This window comes from Electrophorus electricus, chromosome 8 (genome assembly GCF_041902795.1).
Source record: "Electrophorus electricus isolate QZ-2024a chromosome 8, ASM4190279v1, whole genome shotgun sequence".
In the NCBI taxonomy this organism is placed as follows: domain Eukaryota; kingdom Metazoa; phylum Chordata; class Actinopteri; order Gymnotiformes; family Gymnotidae; genus Electrophorus; species Electrophorus electricus.
Genome location: NC_137504.1, coordinates 32,606,315 through 32,621,147, shown reverse-complemented (window position 1 = coordinate 32,621,147; position 14,833 = coordinate 32,606,315). Strand labels below are relative to the sequence as shown.

General features: G+C 36.7%; 1 protein-coding gene across 3 annotated transcripts; it reads left to right on the top strand.

Annotated features, from left to right (window-relative positions):
- Nucleotides 1-8,047: 8,047 nt before the first annotated feature.
- On the top strand, nt 8,048-14,513 carry LOC145659100 (globoside alpha-1,3-N-acetylgalactosaminyltransferase 1-like). 3 transcript variants are annotated; one of them, XM_081720084.1, is made up of 8 exons: nt 8,048-8,168; nt 10,501-10,536; nt 10,738-10,782; nt 11,240-11,284; nt 11,510-11,542; nt 11,654-11,788; nt 11,999-12,700; nt 13,649-14,513. In XM_081720084.1, the coding sequence occupies exons 1-8, from the start codon at nt 8,107-8,109 to the stop codon at nt 13,650-13,652; spliced, it is 1,062 nt and encodes a 353-aa protein (XP_081576210.1). In that variant the 5' UTR covers nt 8,048-8,106; the 3' UTR covers nt 13,653-14,513. The 3 variants fall into 3 exon arrangements, with proteins under 3 accessions (XP_081576210.1, XP_081576209.1, XP_081576211.1); XM_081720083.1 differs by having other exon boundaries at nt 13,179-14,513; XM_081720085.1 differs by lacking the exon at nt 11,240-11,284 and having other exon boundaries at nt 13,179-14,513.
- The last annotated feature ends 320 nt before the right edge of the window (nt 14,514-14,833 follow it).

The window sequence follows — 14,833 nt, the reverse complement described above, 5'->3', positions numbered from 1 at the left end:
TTTCATGTATGAATCATCCTTTTCAATTTGTCATTTGTCTAAATGGATCAGACTGCCCCCTGCAGTCTGAGCTGTGTACACGTTTTATTACAAACTCCAATTGCCTTTTATTGACATTAACATAAATACATGCTCAGCAAAGAGTTTAACCACAATGTGAATGGGATAACAACACTCCAAAATGGCTTAAGGGGAGAGGAGAAAAACAAAGCAAGATCAGATTAGCGATGGCCACTTTAGGCCTCTGACCATACTGCTTTGGTAAGGGTCTTCATTAAAACATTTACTGTTCTTTTAGATATCTGAGGGAGTCAGACTGACCTGGACTTTAGCTCTTTAGGTAAGGCACTGCTGCACATCACAAAATCTTTCCCATGTTTTTGGTAGTACTGCAGCAGGATTATAAAATTGTTCAAATGCTGAATTTTTTTTAAATTAATTACTTTTCTTTTTTTTTTCAGCAAATGTAGCCTGAATTGTTTACACTTTTGGGGGTTTGGCAGCCACTCTAATCCAGTGCTTTACCTATTTACGAGTATGATGGTACATGAGCTCCCTAAGAATCAGACCCATAACCAGCTGCTACTTAACTCCTTTACCTGGTGAGCTTCATGGCCACATTTTGAAAGGACTAGTTTTTGTTAGGGAATATGCCACTTTGAACAGTGAATGGGTCTCCTTTAATAAAGCTGACTGCATGCAGACTATTTCTCAGATCACTCCTGGTGCCACAACTGTACTCTGACATCAGCTGACTATCAGAGGCCTGTATCTTTTAAGTGTCAACTTTTATTTGGCCTTTTTTGTCCAAAGGGCAGATGTCCAGTGGATGCGTTTAATATAATTTTACACTGTATGGACTCGTAAACGCATGCAAACGTTTATGCAAAAGTAGAGGTTTGATGAATGTATGAGTGTATACAACACTATAAAACCAGTATCCCCAACCCCGATTTAGGCTACAGGGATGCTACATAAAACCAATTTCCAAGACACAGACTAATCCTAAATCGGATTTAAAAGTATTTCTAAAATTAGAACAGATCTAATAGGTGTCACGGAAACCACCGTACGTCCGAAAAAGCCCCAAAAGTCCCGAATGAGAACAGTCGCTAATGTAACAGGCCGCTTCTCCACGCCCTCGCCCACGTGATGCCGCTTACGCTTACCGCGGGTTTTGCTGCTTGTTAGCGTGTCACCACGTACCTTGTGTTTACATTCCCCCCACATGTTGCCCTGCCTCGGGTTAGTAGTGTTAACCGCTTCACCTGCGTCTTGTTTCGTCCCTTAATCATCGTGTATATATGCTTTCCTGTTCTCTCCCTTTGTTCGTGCGTATGGACGAATGCCATTGGGGATGAGTTGTCTTGTACCTGTTATTAAATAAATTTTTAGGTTACAGGTTACAACTGTAGGTTACAGTTTGGTGTCCTCCTGGCCACACTACATTAGTAAGAACCTAATACTTAAGCTTTACTATCAGGTTCACTACAGTTAGTTAAAACTTCCACAAATGTATATAAACAATGTTGCTATAAGTATTGGACATGCATTTTGCACCTTGTCAGTGGAAAGTATAAACACTAACGCCATGGTCCATGATAGAATAGTGTACAATGATCACATTCCCTATTGAGCAACGAACAAGTTAAGGTGGGTTGACGCGGCTCTGCGCACAGCACTTGTTTCCCCTTCGCTTCTGTTTTTAACAGATACAGGACTTGCTAATTTACGACCAGGTTGATTTAGGCATGTCGAGATTAAGAGAGGTATAGAAATGTGCATTGCATGGGGTCACCAAGGCCAGGATTTGGGAAACGCCAACTTAAATGCTCACATATTATATTTTTAGTCTGTCTATGACGCCCTCTAGTGGTATGACCATATTTATTTACAGTATTACCACAATGGTATTACAGCTAAATATTGAGTGGAACTTTGCAATATTAAGGAAATGAAGAACACTATGTTTTAAAAATGTCATGTAAAAAGAACTGTAATTACCATGAAAGAATCCTTGAAGTCAAGAAGTAAAAATAAATAATAATGAGAAGAGCTAGGTTTGGCAAAACCCATCTTTTTGGTTAAACCTCTGTGTGTCTGAGTACAATTTTCAAAATTTCAAATTGAAAATGGCTACTGTAAATCAGAATTTTCTCAGGAGGTTTGGCTCGGACAGTCCAATTTTTTCCAAATAAACAGTCAATTTCTCTCTGATTTCAGATCCTTTTGAAATGGAGGCTCACATTTTCTCCTTTTACAACTTTGCAACCAAATAAATTTGGGTTGCTAAATACGAAACATAGTTTGGCTTCTCCAATACCCCTTGTTATACTGTAGTATTATACTAACAATAGCATAAGTACCACACCACAAGTACCACACCACAAGTACCACACCACAAGTTGATGGTATTGGTTGGTTTGTGACTTATGAATAGCTGGCTCTTTGAATCCATGTTTTTGGTACAGTGCAGTTCCAAATATATATATATATATATATATATATATATATATATATATATATATATATATATATATAAATGAAATGTTAGTTTGACAAATTAATGATTGCACCATGATGTGTGCTTGTCGATTCATGCAAATTGAGTATTAAGAGTTATGAATCATGTAAACTCACTTAAAGTTTAATTGCATTGCAGCATTCTATACTGTTGATAATATGTAGTATGAAGTATACAGTATGTTGATAGCTACAATACTCAATGTTTCTCATATTTAGAACTTATTTACACAGTAGATGGTAATTGACTGTGCTATGTTGGCTTGTCTTCCTATTACTATTCTTTTATTATGGGATAATGTTACTTTAAAAATTGTTCACAGTAATATGGATGTCTTGAACTGAAGCTGTGTTTTTAAAATTATCTGGTTGGATTTAAGTATGAGAGTTTTTCTCTCAGCTAAGTGTTCTTAAGACTTTAAAAAATTGTCTCTTCCATGTGTCCAGTTTTACAGTTCTGTAACAGCGTGACATGTTCACATTTGCAATAAATTGAAAAGGTTGAGTTACATGACTAACTAACTTAATGTTGTAAATAAAGTTTGAGTTTGTTTACAAAACAGTTGTTGCTTATGCAGACTTGAGTAGCCTCAGTCTCAAAAGTCACACTAGTGCCTTTGTAGGTTATATGTTGTAAGTATTACATTCATCCAAACCATTATAAGACATATGCTTGATCACAGAACAAAATCTAAAATATTTGATACATTTTATTGCTTGATGACAAAAGCATATATGCTTTGAGTTCATTGTTTGCCCTTTTGTGGCTGGATTGTGCTCATTAACACAGGATCTGCTCACTTCTGTGTGTTTTGTGGTTCATGTCTGTGCTCATAAACCATGTGAGATCTTATTAACACTCATTAGGTCATATCTTTTTAAGGATAAAAAGCAAGGTATATATTTCCATAACATAAAAGTAAAAACACTGATTTGAACTTGGATACATCTCCAACATGTTTAAATCATTTTTTGGGAATTACATGCACATCACTGTCATAAATGGAAAGCTACTGAATCAGGTTACCCAGGCACTATGCTTGTGTGGCTGTGATTACTGGAAGAGAAAAATAGAAACTGGAATTTAAATAGGGTGTGGGCAACAAGACAACCAGTTTAATTTCTGGCCTTACTTAAAAGTTAAATTTGTCAAAGATGTCTTCATTTTGATTTACAAACTCGAATATTTACAGTATAAACTGAAAGTTGCTTACAGATTTAGCTTTTCTGTTGATCACTGAAATAATATTTAGTTTATAACCTTTATTTCTGATAACTGCTTTACATCTGTGTGGCATGGAGTCAACTAACATCTGACACCTGAAAACATGTTCCTGCCCAAGCTGACTGGACTACATTCCCCAGTTCTTCTGCATTCTTGGGTTTTGCAACAAAAACAGAATTTTTGATGTCACTCCACAAATTCTCAATCAGATTGAGCCCTGGGGATTGGGCTGGCCACTTCATAACATCAATCTTGTTGGTCTGGAACCAGGATGTTGCCCGCTTGCTGGTGTGTTTGGGGTTGTTGCACTGCTTAAACACCCATTTCAAGGGCATTTCTTCTTCAGCATAAGGCAACATGACGTCTTCCAGTATTTGATATATTCAAACTGGTCCATGGTGCCGGGTATGTGATAAATGGGTCCGACTCCAAAGTATGAGAAACATCCCCAAACCATTATACTTGCACCTCCATGTTTTACAGTCTTCAAAGTGTACTGTGGCTTGAATTAATTGTTTATGGGTCGTCTGTGACGACCCTGAGCTTGATGTCTGTCTATAACACAGTAGTAGTTCCAATTCCTGTGCTACCCAGTGCCAGCTCTAACCAGTTCACCTTTAGTCCTGATGGGAAAGTCTTCTGATGGGAAACCAAAGTCTTAACTGTGTTACATCTGGAGTTACTCTAGTTAATTTGTGTACACTCTCTTTAAACATGTTACTACCTTCCGCTAATCTGCTTGGATGAGAGCCTAGTATGGAAAAGTCCAAAATGGAGGTTGGGGTGTGTGTGTGTGTGTGTGTGTGTGTGTGACTATAACTGTAAAATTATCCTCTCGTCAGCAGATCTGTCACAATCTGTTCTTAGTAGGTTCTTGCATACGGCCCAATATAAAATGAATAGGCTCATCATTTTTTTTTCCAAATGTTGCTATATCTTAATGACAGTATATCTTATTCTCATCATCTCCTTGTAGATTTATATATTAGTTTAATATTGGCATATATCGGTAAGTTGGTCTAATGTGCATTGGTGGTTATATAATACTTCCAACAGCTGATGTAATATTTTCATCTTAGCTTTGCGTTTATGTATAAGATTAAAAAAAAATCAACCCTTTAGTTTAAAATCTCAAGAAATGGAATGTGCCATATCAATCTCTTTCAGTAACTTATTTATTTTTGCTGTTATTCTGTTCAGCTCTTACAGTGAATTCAGGAACCTCAAGGCATTAAAATTTCATGACTCGTCTGTTTATAACATCAGTATCACTTAAATGGGGTTACAACACCTTTCTCTTACTGTACAGTTATTTATTTTTAATAAATTTACTTTATACAGCATTGATAAGCCATTATTAGATGATGTGTAATCCATTTTTTAATGCTTAAAACCTGGTTGTAATTAATTTATATGCTAAATATATATCCACATCTACATGGCTCTTCTGAACTTTTCACTTGCTTTTTTTTTGCAGTTTCTGAAGATGGACTTCTTGCCTTAGCTGCCTAGTAACTTCAAAACAGTGTTGCTGCATGTAGGGCTGGGTATCCACATTAAAGCTTCTCCAGTTCTTTAGTCTCAACACCCGACTAAAGTAAAGGGGAATATGTCTCAAAGGTCGGGCTGCCAATGTTATGCTCTCATTGATGTGCAAGCTGATCTGCTTTGTCTGAGGCTTTTGTGCTTTTTCCATCAAGCGTGTCACTTTACATGAAGTTGCAGGTGTGGCGGATTGGGAGCAATACAAAGAGCAAGCTTGTGCCAATGGAAGAAAGGGCGTGTGTTCAATAGCACATGGATATAAGGTGTAAATACCTTGATCAACAGACTTTTGTTCTCTCTCTGAATAATACATTGAGACTGATCTAATTAATAATAGCAATTAATAATAACTGATTAATAATTGAGGCATAGTAAATCATATGTAGTCTAAATAGGTAAAACCCCTACAAAGGCTTTTTTATTCTCACTCACCCAGTCTGTTTATTTCTCTCAGAGGAACAGTATGGAAGCACGCTGAATTATAAATCTCTTAGATCCGAATCTTAGCGATGCATAATTCAGAGTGCTTCCATACTGTTCCTCTGATAATAATTTTAGAAGCAAAAAAGATTTACATTTGAAAAACGTAAAAAAAGAAATAGTGCTTAATACTGTTATTGCAGATGTCTAGCGCGAACTACAATGAAATAGGGAGAGGCAGCTGTGGCATTTTCTCTGGGATGTGGGTTTATGGAGATTCAGATTCAGGGGTCAACAAGGCTAAAACATAAAACAAAACAACACTTACTAGAGACAGAGAGAGAGAGAGAGAGAGAGAGAGAGAGAGAGAGAGAATGAATTCCTGACCAGCGTTAACCAGTAGAAACTTCCTATGAATCATGTATTTATAATGCATTATAAGTGCTTTTATGTGTTATATGGCATACATTATATTTTATAATGCCTGCCACAAGCCTGTATAATACTCATATGTAGTTATAGCTATATGCACACCTTATAAAGCAAGAGTTTATGACTTCATAAAGTCAAGTTTTATGAAGCCTTTGTTCAGAAGCTCAATATCAGGCTCTTACAAAACTTTGTTTTCTCAAATTGCCCTTGACCAATTCATTATAGAAGTATGTAACGCATGTATATGACACATAATTTAACATTATACCAGGTCATTACACATTTAAGTTAAATGTGTTTACTTTATAAGTGCACTTTACAGGCTTAAAGTGAGACCATCACATCTAAGATGATTAACAAACAGGACATACAACTCACAATGTGTATTCAATAATGCTGACAAACATCTGTGAAATACCAAAAAAAACCAAAAAAACAAAAACCCAAATATTTAACTAATGTTACAAATTTATGTGGTTATGCTTTACTTTCAGTTACATGGTTTTATTTGCACACAAAAAGTAGCTTGCTGTCTCTTATCAGTATATATTTGAATGAAATGTGTGTGTTTACAGAAAGCTGTGTCAGAGATTTTTTATTTACAATATACTGGTAGCTAGCTATCTCAGTCAACATTATCCTATTAGCTACCGGTATTGCATGTTGGTTACAGTGAGTCTTGAGAATTACACAGATGGAATGAGAAAGAAACACCAACTGGCATAAACACTCAGTTAAACACTCAATGGCAAAAATGATCAACTAGTTTAGGTTACAGAGCAAAGTCTTTTGGTGATTTAATCATGTTCAGATTTCACTTGAATTGGAAATAAAGCATGGAAAATCATTTGAAGGCACACTGATCACATTTTTAATCAAAGTGGGAATTGGAATATAGAGCATTCTTTTGGGAAACATTTTTCACATGTCACAAACTGCATTTTTTTTCTGTCACTGTAAATAAAAGAATTACATGAAAATGGCAAGATCCCAACACGTGGAATATCATCACATGCTAAAATAACCAACCATTATCAACAACACCAATAATAAAATTCTCTCCTCTGCCTCCTAAATGAAGAAGACTTCAAAAGAATTGATGTGGATTTAGGGAAATTTAACCCTTGATTAACCATGTGTCCCTTAGTGCGATTCCTCTCCTCACCTTCAGAGGTCACTGTTGCTTCACTACTAATGCCTTAGTAACTTGCCTGTCTGTACTTCAGTTCATTGCAAAGTCTTACATGATTATTTGCAATTCTAAGTCTTTTCCAGTGTTAGTTCTTAAGTGTTATCTTGTTTATTTCAGTCAGTAATTTAGTATTACAGGAACTGGGTTGGAACCTGAGCACCAACTTGTTTTGTGAATTTTTTTCTATGCAGAAATGGGAGAATCTGGAGGTTGAGAGACAGAGAGAGAAATTGTTGTTTACTGAGCTTGATGTCTGTCTTCAACACAGTAGTAGTTCCAATTCCTGTGCTACCCAGTGCCAGCTCTAACCAGTTCACCTCTAGTCCTGATGGGAAAGACTTCTGATGGGAAACCAAAGTCTTAACTGTGTTACATCTGGAGTTACTCTAGTTAATTTGTGTACACTCTCTTTAAACATGTTACTACCTTCTGCTTTTCTGCTTTGATGAGAGCCTAGTATGGAAAAGTCCAAAATGGAGGTTTGGGGGGGGGGGGGGTGTGTGTGACTATAACTGTAAAATTATTCTGTGTATAGTTATTATATTGAATGTTTTTCACCTGGTAATATATGATAGGATACAGTAACACAGTGGTAACATTTGGAGAAAATATATTGTCTGCCCATTAAACATTGCTGATTTCGAAGGTGAGGTCTGCACACCCCTGCAACTTAGTTTTATTCTGATGACTATGAAGGTTTGGATTTTTTAAAACTCCTATCTGCCACTTCTCTTTTTGGGACCATCTGGGGCCAAGAATACACATCACCATGCAATTACTACAGCACAGTCACCTGTTTTTACTGTCATTGGTAGGAGTTCTATTGATTGGGTATGTAATTACTTTTTACTGATACTACTGGAATGGGGTGACTGTATCGATCAATAAAGGTGATGGTTATTGTGACACATTAAACTTTAATTAGATTTATTGTAGATTATAGATAAAGATGAAAATGCTTCTGTTTAAAATAAAACATTTTACACTTTCAAAAGAAAATGTTTTTTTTAAATGTAACATTTTAATGAGTTCAATTTATTAGCCGTACTACCTCTCCTGTTCATTTTAAACCTTTTACATTTTAAAAGTCTTGATCTTCTGAATCACAAACAGTGACTATCAAAATAATCATCTTTTTAAAAAAATCACTTACAACGTTCAACAAAAATGTCTCGTTTAATATTGGCTTTGTCAAAGTTATATAAACGTTGATAAACTCGATGGACATTACTGCAGCTCAGTAAATGTAAATGTAAAAGTAAATGTATTGCTTACACTCTATATGTGATTGTGTGTATGTATATGAATAAAATGTTTCTACATTTGCATGATGTTACTAACGCTGCTACACAAGGTGCAAGAAAATATTTCCCTGAGGAGGCAATTAAGTTGATCTTACGCATATGTCAGTTATGTTTATTATGCTGCTCTTTTAAAGGCAAATTTTGTTAAACTTTTTATTCATGGGTGCTGAAAAGACGATAAGAAGAAAGAATAAAAAAGCATGAAAAAGTTGAATGAGAGGCTATTTCTGTTCATTAACAGAGCATAAGCTCACTCATTACATAATTATCTGTTACATCAATCAGATTTTTGGGGCCTTTCATTGTAACAGAAACAGCACTTCAGAATGTTCTTCACCTTTATGCAAGCTTTTGACCACAAGATACTGGGTTACTGAGCCACAAAGCTGGGATGACATTTCTGTTCCCTGCCAGCCGCCAACCCAAACAATGAACCTTTCTGTATATCCTTGTTCCACACATGTATTCAAATACATGCATGTTGAGCTAATTTTTAAAGTTAACCATTACCACAAACCCTGTTGGTTTAATTCTTTTTTTTTTTTTTTTTAACATTTCCTATTTACCAGATCTTTCTAAACTGGTTATGGTCAGCACAGAAACTCAAACCCTCCATTCTCAAGAACTATCAACAATAGAACTATAGTCTTTTCAACACAGTGTGTTGATTATCAGGCCTCTCCTGAAAAAAACCCTCAAATCCACCATTGTCAGCAATGAAAGACCAATTTCAAATATCCCCTTCCTATGCTAAATCATTGAACATGTGGTTTCAATTCAATTCTCAGTAATTCTCAAATCTCAGTAATCATTAATTTTCTGGGTGTGTCATCACAGAAAAAAAAAAAATATATATATATATTTTAAAAACCCCAGTACAACGAGAACTGTGACAGAAACACGTCTAACCAGACAGCCGCCAAGCTCCTCTCCACTGAGAAATGTTGTGAAGTTTTTTGCAATGATAAAATCAAACCCATTAGACTAAGGTTATCTTGATACTTTACGAACTGAGAAACTGAAGTTTCTCAAAGACATATTAAATTTTGTAGCTGGTGTTCTGCTGCAATAACATAATGGCTCCCTCTGATGAGGAATATTCCCTCAGAAGCAACTCTGGATGCTTCTTTATTTAACAGTTACAATCTGTCTCAAATCTTGCTTTTATATATATATATATATATATATATATATATATATATATATATATATATATGTGTGTGTGTGTGTGTGTGTGTGTGTGTGTGTGTGTTTAATTTTATGATTGCAAATTTGTCTTTTTAATGTATTTAAGTTATTTCATTAATTTTATTACTTCATTATTTAATTTTAAATTTATATTTTGTATTTAAATCAGTTGTTTCATGTAACTTTGTTGTATTCTTTTATTTTGCCAAAAACTCTCCTGAAGTATTAGATCTCAGGATGTAATAAGGATTCTTATTCTAATTTTGTTTCTGTAAAGCACTTTGAATTGCCAATTCCTTTGAAAATTACAAATAACCTTGCCTTGCCAAAGTAGAGGCGACTGTAATACCCACCTTAGTGTCTTAAAATTGGCAAATTTATTATATACACAAATAAACAATTTATATTTCATCTAAAAAAGTAAATGTTTTACAGACCACTTCATGGACTGAATGTAGTAGATTCAATAGTGTGTCATAGTGTGACATAGTGTGATACTAAAACATTTAGCTGGTTTCACTACTATAAAAATGTGCATGCACATGGTCTAAAGTATGCATAGTAGTGTTGAAGTCTCTAAATGTGCAACCTTTCTACCCATATGTGGTATTTATACACACGGCCCTTACTGATCACAGTTCAGCTACTGACGGTATACTCTCTCCCTTCAGGTGCATTTACCTGGGCTACACTTCCTCCTGGATTAGGTGAAGTGTTAATACACACACACACACACACACACACACACACACACACACACACACACACATATATATATATATATATATATATATATATATATATATATATATATATGCACAATATAAACAGAATCATATACACAATCATGCTTAGGTTACTATGCATTTCTCTGTACTAGCTAATTTACATGTGTTGTATGTTTACAGAGTGGATGTACAGCTAAAGGAATTCATGTGCTACTCGAGTGTGAAGTAAGTCGTGTTATTATTACATTTAGCGGGTACAAAGTGGCTCCCTCTCATGCTTGCATCATCTGGGATCTTGGCTCCCATGGCTACAAGTGCTATGTGCTCTATGGTTTTTTTTCTTCAATTTCTGTCTTGGGCATTGTCACATCATGTGTATCCCTGCCCTCGATTTCATGTTTTGTGTTTCATGTTGATTTGTAATCGTCTTGTGCAGTGCTCAAAGTGGGCTGGTACTGATTTTTATGCAATACTGACACTTCAGCATTTTCCAGTACTATATGTTAAGCTAATGTTAGTGCCACTCCAATCAGCAAGAGCCCGGTAATGCAAAATCAGCAAAAACACCTAAAGCTATTGCTACCGCAGACAGCTATGACCTTAACAATAGCGCCAGTAAAGATGAACGGCCTGATTGTTGGTCAAAGGGTCAAATAATGTATTGATGTTTGTTTTTCCTCAGGGAAGATGTACAGTACAAAAACATGGAATTGCTCTCTCCTCAGGGGTACAGACCATACACAGACACACACACACACACACACACACACACACACACACACACACACACACACACACACACACACAGACACTACGCAATCACTGCTAACTAATTACTGTTTATCTAGATATAATTTGGTCATTTGTAGTGATTTGGCAATCATATATATTGAATTACTGACCTCTATAGGTTTTCTTTCTCTAGTTCATTGGCTTTTATGTGTTTTAATAGGCTTTTGTACAAGCAGCCCAGTGTGCTAAATGGGTAAGTACTTGCGGAGTAATGTGTGAGTGTGTGTGTGTGTGTGTGTGTATGTGTGTGTGTGCATGTGTGTGTACATGTACTTACATATGTGTGTGTGTGTGTGTGCAACAGAAGGAAAGATGTCATCACAGTGACCCCATGGCTTGCTCCGGTGGTGTGGGAGGAAACATTTGACACAACTCTGATTGATGCCATCTACAAAACGCAGAACATTACCGTGGCAACCACTGTCTTTGCTCCCGGGAAGTATGTATCTACTACAGGCTGATGGTCTTTTACTGTGTGCAGTAATGTGTAATTAACTTTAATATTGCATTGATTAATGTTTTTGGAAAAACATTTCAGAGCAGCATGAAAAAATAAGATACTTTCTGGCAAATAATAGAAACTAATGCTACTCTAATATAACAAACAGGCACAAAACCTAATTAACAACTCCTTCCCCCAATTCCTCAGATACGTATGGTTCCTTAAGGACTTTCTGGAGTCAGCAGAGAGGCACTACATGCAGGGTTACCATGTGCATTATTACATCTTTACGGACCAGCCAGAGGCAGTTCCTATGGTAACACTGGGTGCCAACCGTAGTTTGACTACATTGAAAATTCCAAGCTCAAACCACTGGCAGGAGATCACATTACACAGGATGGAGAAGCTCCAAAAACTCATTAAGACCCAACTGACCAATGAGGTCGACTACATGTTCAGCCTCAATGTGGATACCAAATTCTCTGGTCACTGGGGGGCGGAGACTCTGGGTGATATTGTTGCTGTGATACACCCTGGTTATTACAGTAGACCATACAATGAGTTCCCATATGAGAGGAGGCCTGAGTCACAGGCCTACATTCCTCAGGGGATGGGAGATTATTACTATGGTGGTGCGGTGTTTGGTGGTCGAGTGGAAGAGGTGCACAGACTCGTTAAAACTTGCCTCATGCAGCTGGAGTTGGACAAGGCCAATTCTATTGAAGCAGCGTGGCATGAGGAGTCTCATCTGAACAAGTACTTCCTGTACAACAAACCCACCAAGATCCTGTCACCTGAGTACCAGTGGCAGGAATTGAAATTCAAAATCAATGATATAAAAATCATTCGTGTTTCACAAGTCACTCCAAACCTCACTGAGATGAACCCCGACTTCTTATCCGACTCCATGTGAGCATCGACTTCTTAGCACACACTAACCCACACACACACACACACACATACACACACACACACATATATGTAAGTACATGTACACACACATGCACACACACACACACACACACACACACACACACACACACACACATGCACATTTTCCCCCTAATGTTTACCTACTGCAAATGACCCCTTAAAACTTAGGGTTGATGTTTTTGTGCTTTGTTATGTAGTTGAGTTTACTTATTTTTTTATTTAACCTGCATTTTATGTAGTTAATAGTGAGCCCCATGCAACCCTCATACTTTTGTCATAAAGTCAGTTTGTACTATTGTCCTCCATTTGAACAGCGATTTAGGCATCATTCATGAGAACTGTGAATTACAATATTTAACAGCCCAAAAATGACGTATGATTATAAGTTCTCTGTACAATTGCTCCACAAGAGTCATTCATCTAAAGGTGAAAAGACCCTTTTTTTAACTTTCAGAGATCTGTAAACAAAAACATGATAACTTTAGCATCAGTAGTACAATTGCTAAAGCCAAGGAATGAGAAACAAAAAGTAGCTCATTTTACTTGAGCTGTCATTTATGGTCCATACTGCAACATAAGTAAAGAAGAAACAGTATAAAGAAATACTGGGACTGTGGACGCGCACTGTCAATGAACGGGCACACCATGGAGCTGGAGCCATCCAGGGCAGCTGGTGAACTGGGACATGGCTGCAGGAGAGGTACATTAGAGGGCTGTATAGGTCACTGGGATTGCTGTCCTTTAAGGGAAAGTAATATGCCATCCGCCACTGGCCAGAGAAAGAGAGCGCAGGGAGCTCGGCTAGGTTTCCCAGGTTACCATTGCCGTGCACGTCGACGCAGCTTGTAATTTTAAATTGTAAAGTTTAAAAGGAATGTTGTTAATGTATTTATCTGTTGTGTCAATGTTGTGTATTTGTTTTAGGTAGCTTTACGGTCTCCTTTGAGACAATGAGTGGGGGCTCTGTAATGATGAGGATGCACGCAGTACAAGTGGTGAAATCAGAGGAGTCAGAGGAGTTGAAATATTTGGGGTCAACAGCGAGTGTGGAAGAGAGGTGTAGAGAATGCAGGTATTGTGGAGTGAGTGTTTTTGTTGAGGTAGAACAATTATTTGTATTTGTGGTTGAATAAAAGGGGAAGAAGCATAATCTAAAAAATAGTGAAGTTGGATAGGGGGTTGTTAGGTTTTGTCAAAATTACACATAATTACACATAAAAATATTGCATTCATAAAAAGAGAACTGTTGCTGTTTACAATAAACGAATTTTATTCCACCCAGTTCTGTACTTCTTGTTTTCTGTGGGGATAGGCTTTGTTAATCAGACCTATTATAAGTGTGTTGATAGTTTACTGTAATGTATGTGTGGAACTATGTTAATATGCATTGCTGAATGAATAAGTCAAGAACATCAAAATACATGTGTAACGCGGAGTGAACACGAGGCAGATGCTGACAAGAGTGAGATTTATTAAGGGCAGATCCAGAATCATAGTCATAGTGGATGCTAGAACTCTGGAATGAGAATAAGGAGATTTAAAGGTTCTATTTATGGCTGTCTTGTGTGTTGTAATGTTTTTTTTCTTCTTTTTCCCTGTTTGGTGTTGTAGCGGTGGTATTTTATTTTCCTTAATTTTTAAGGGAAGTTAGTGGTCGGTTGGCTTTAGTTCATTTTTGCTTGTTGTGCTGGCGTAAGCACACCCAGAAGAAATATTATTTGGTTTGGTTTATATTGTGATTATGTTTTTTGATGCATTACACAGATAAAACAAAATGTGATTGAAGCGAGTCCATGATTTTTGTTTTATGTTGTGCCATTTTTGATTCTAGACTAGTGAGTACTTGAGAGGTGTGTGCAATCATACAGTCAGTTTGTACAGCTGTGCCATTTAGGATTCAGCATATGCCTGTAACTCAGCAGGAATGTCACGCTGTGCAGATCACAATGAATCAGCATTGCTGTCTTGAGGATGTCAACATGTACATTTATGTGCAAGATCCTCTGAGTTGACAGATTAAAGGCATCTAGACATGTTTTCCTCATCTATTTGGACTTTTTCTCTCAGCTAATGTTACATTAATGATCAAAAACGTTTTTGTCATTGTTG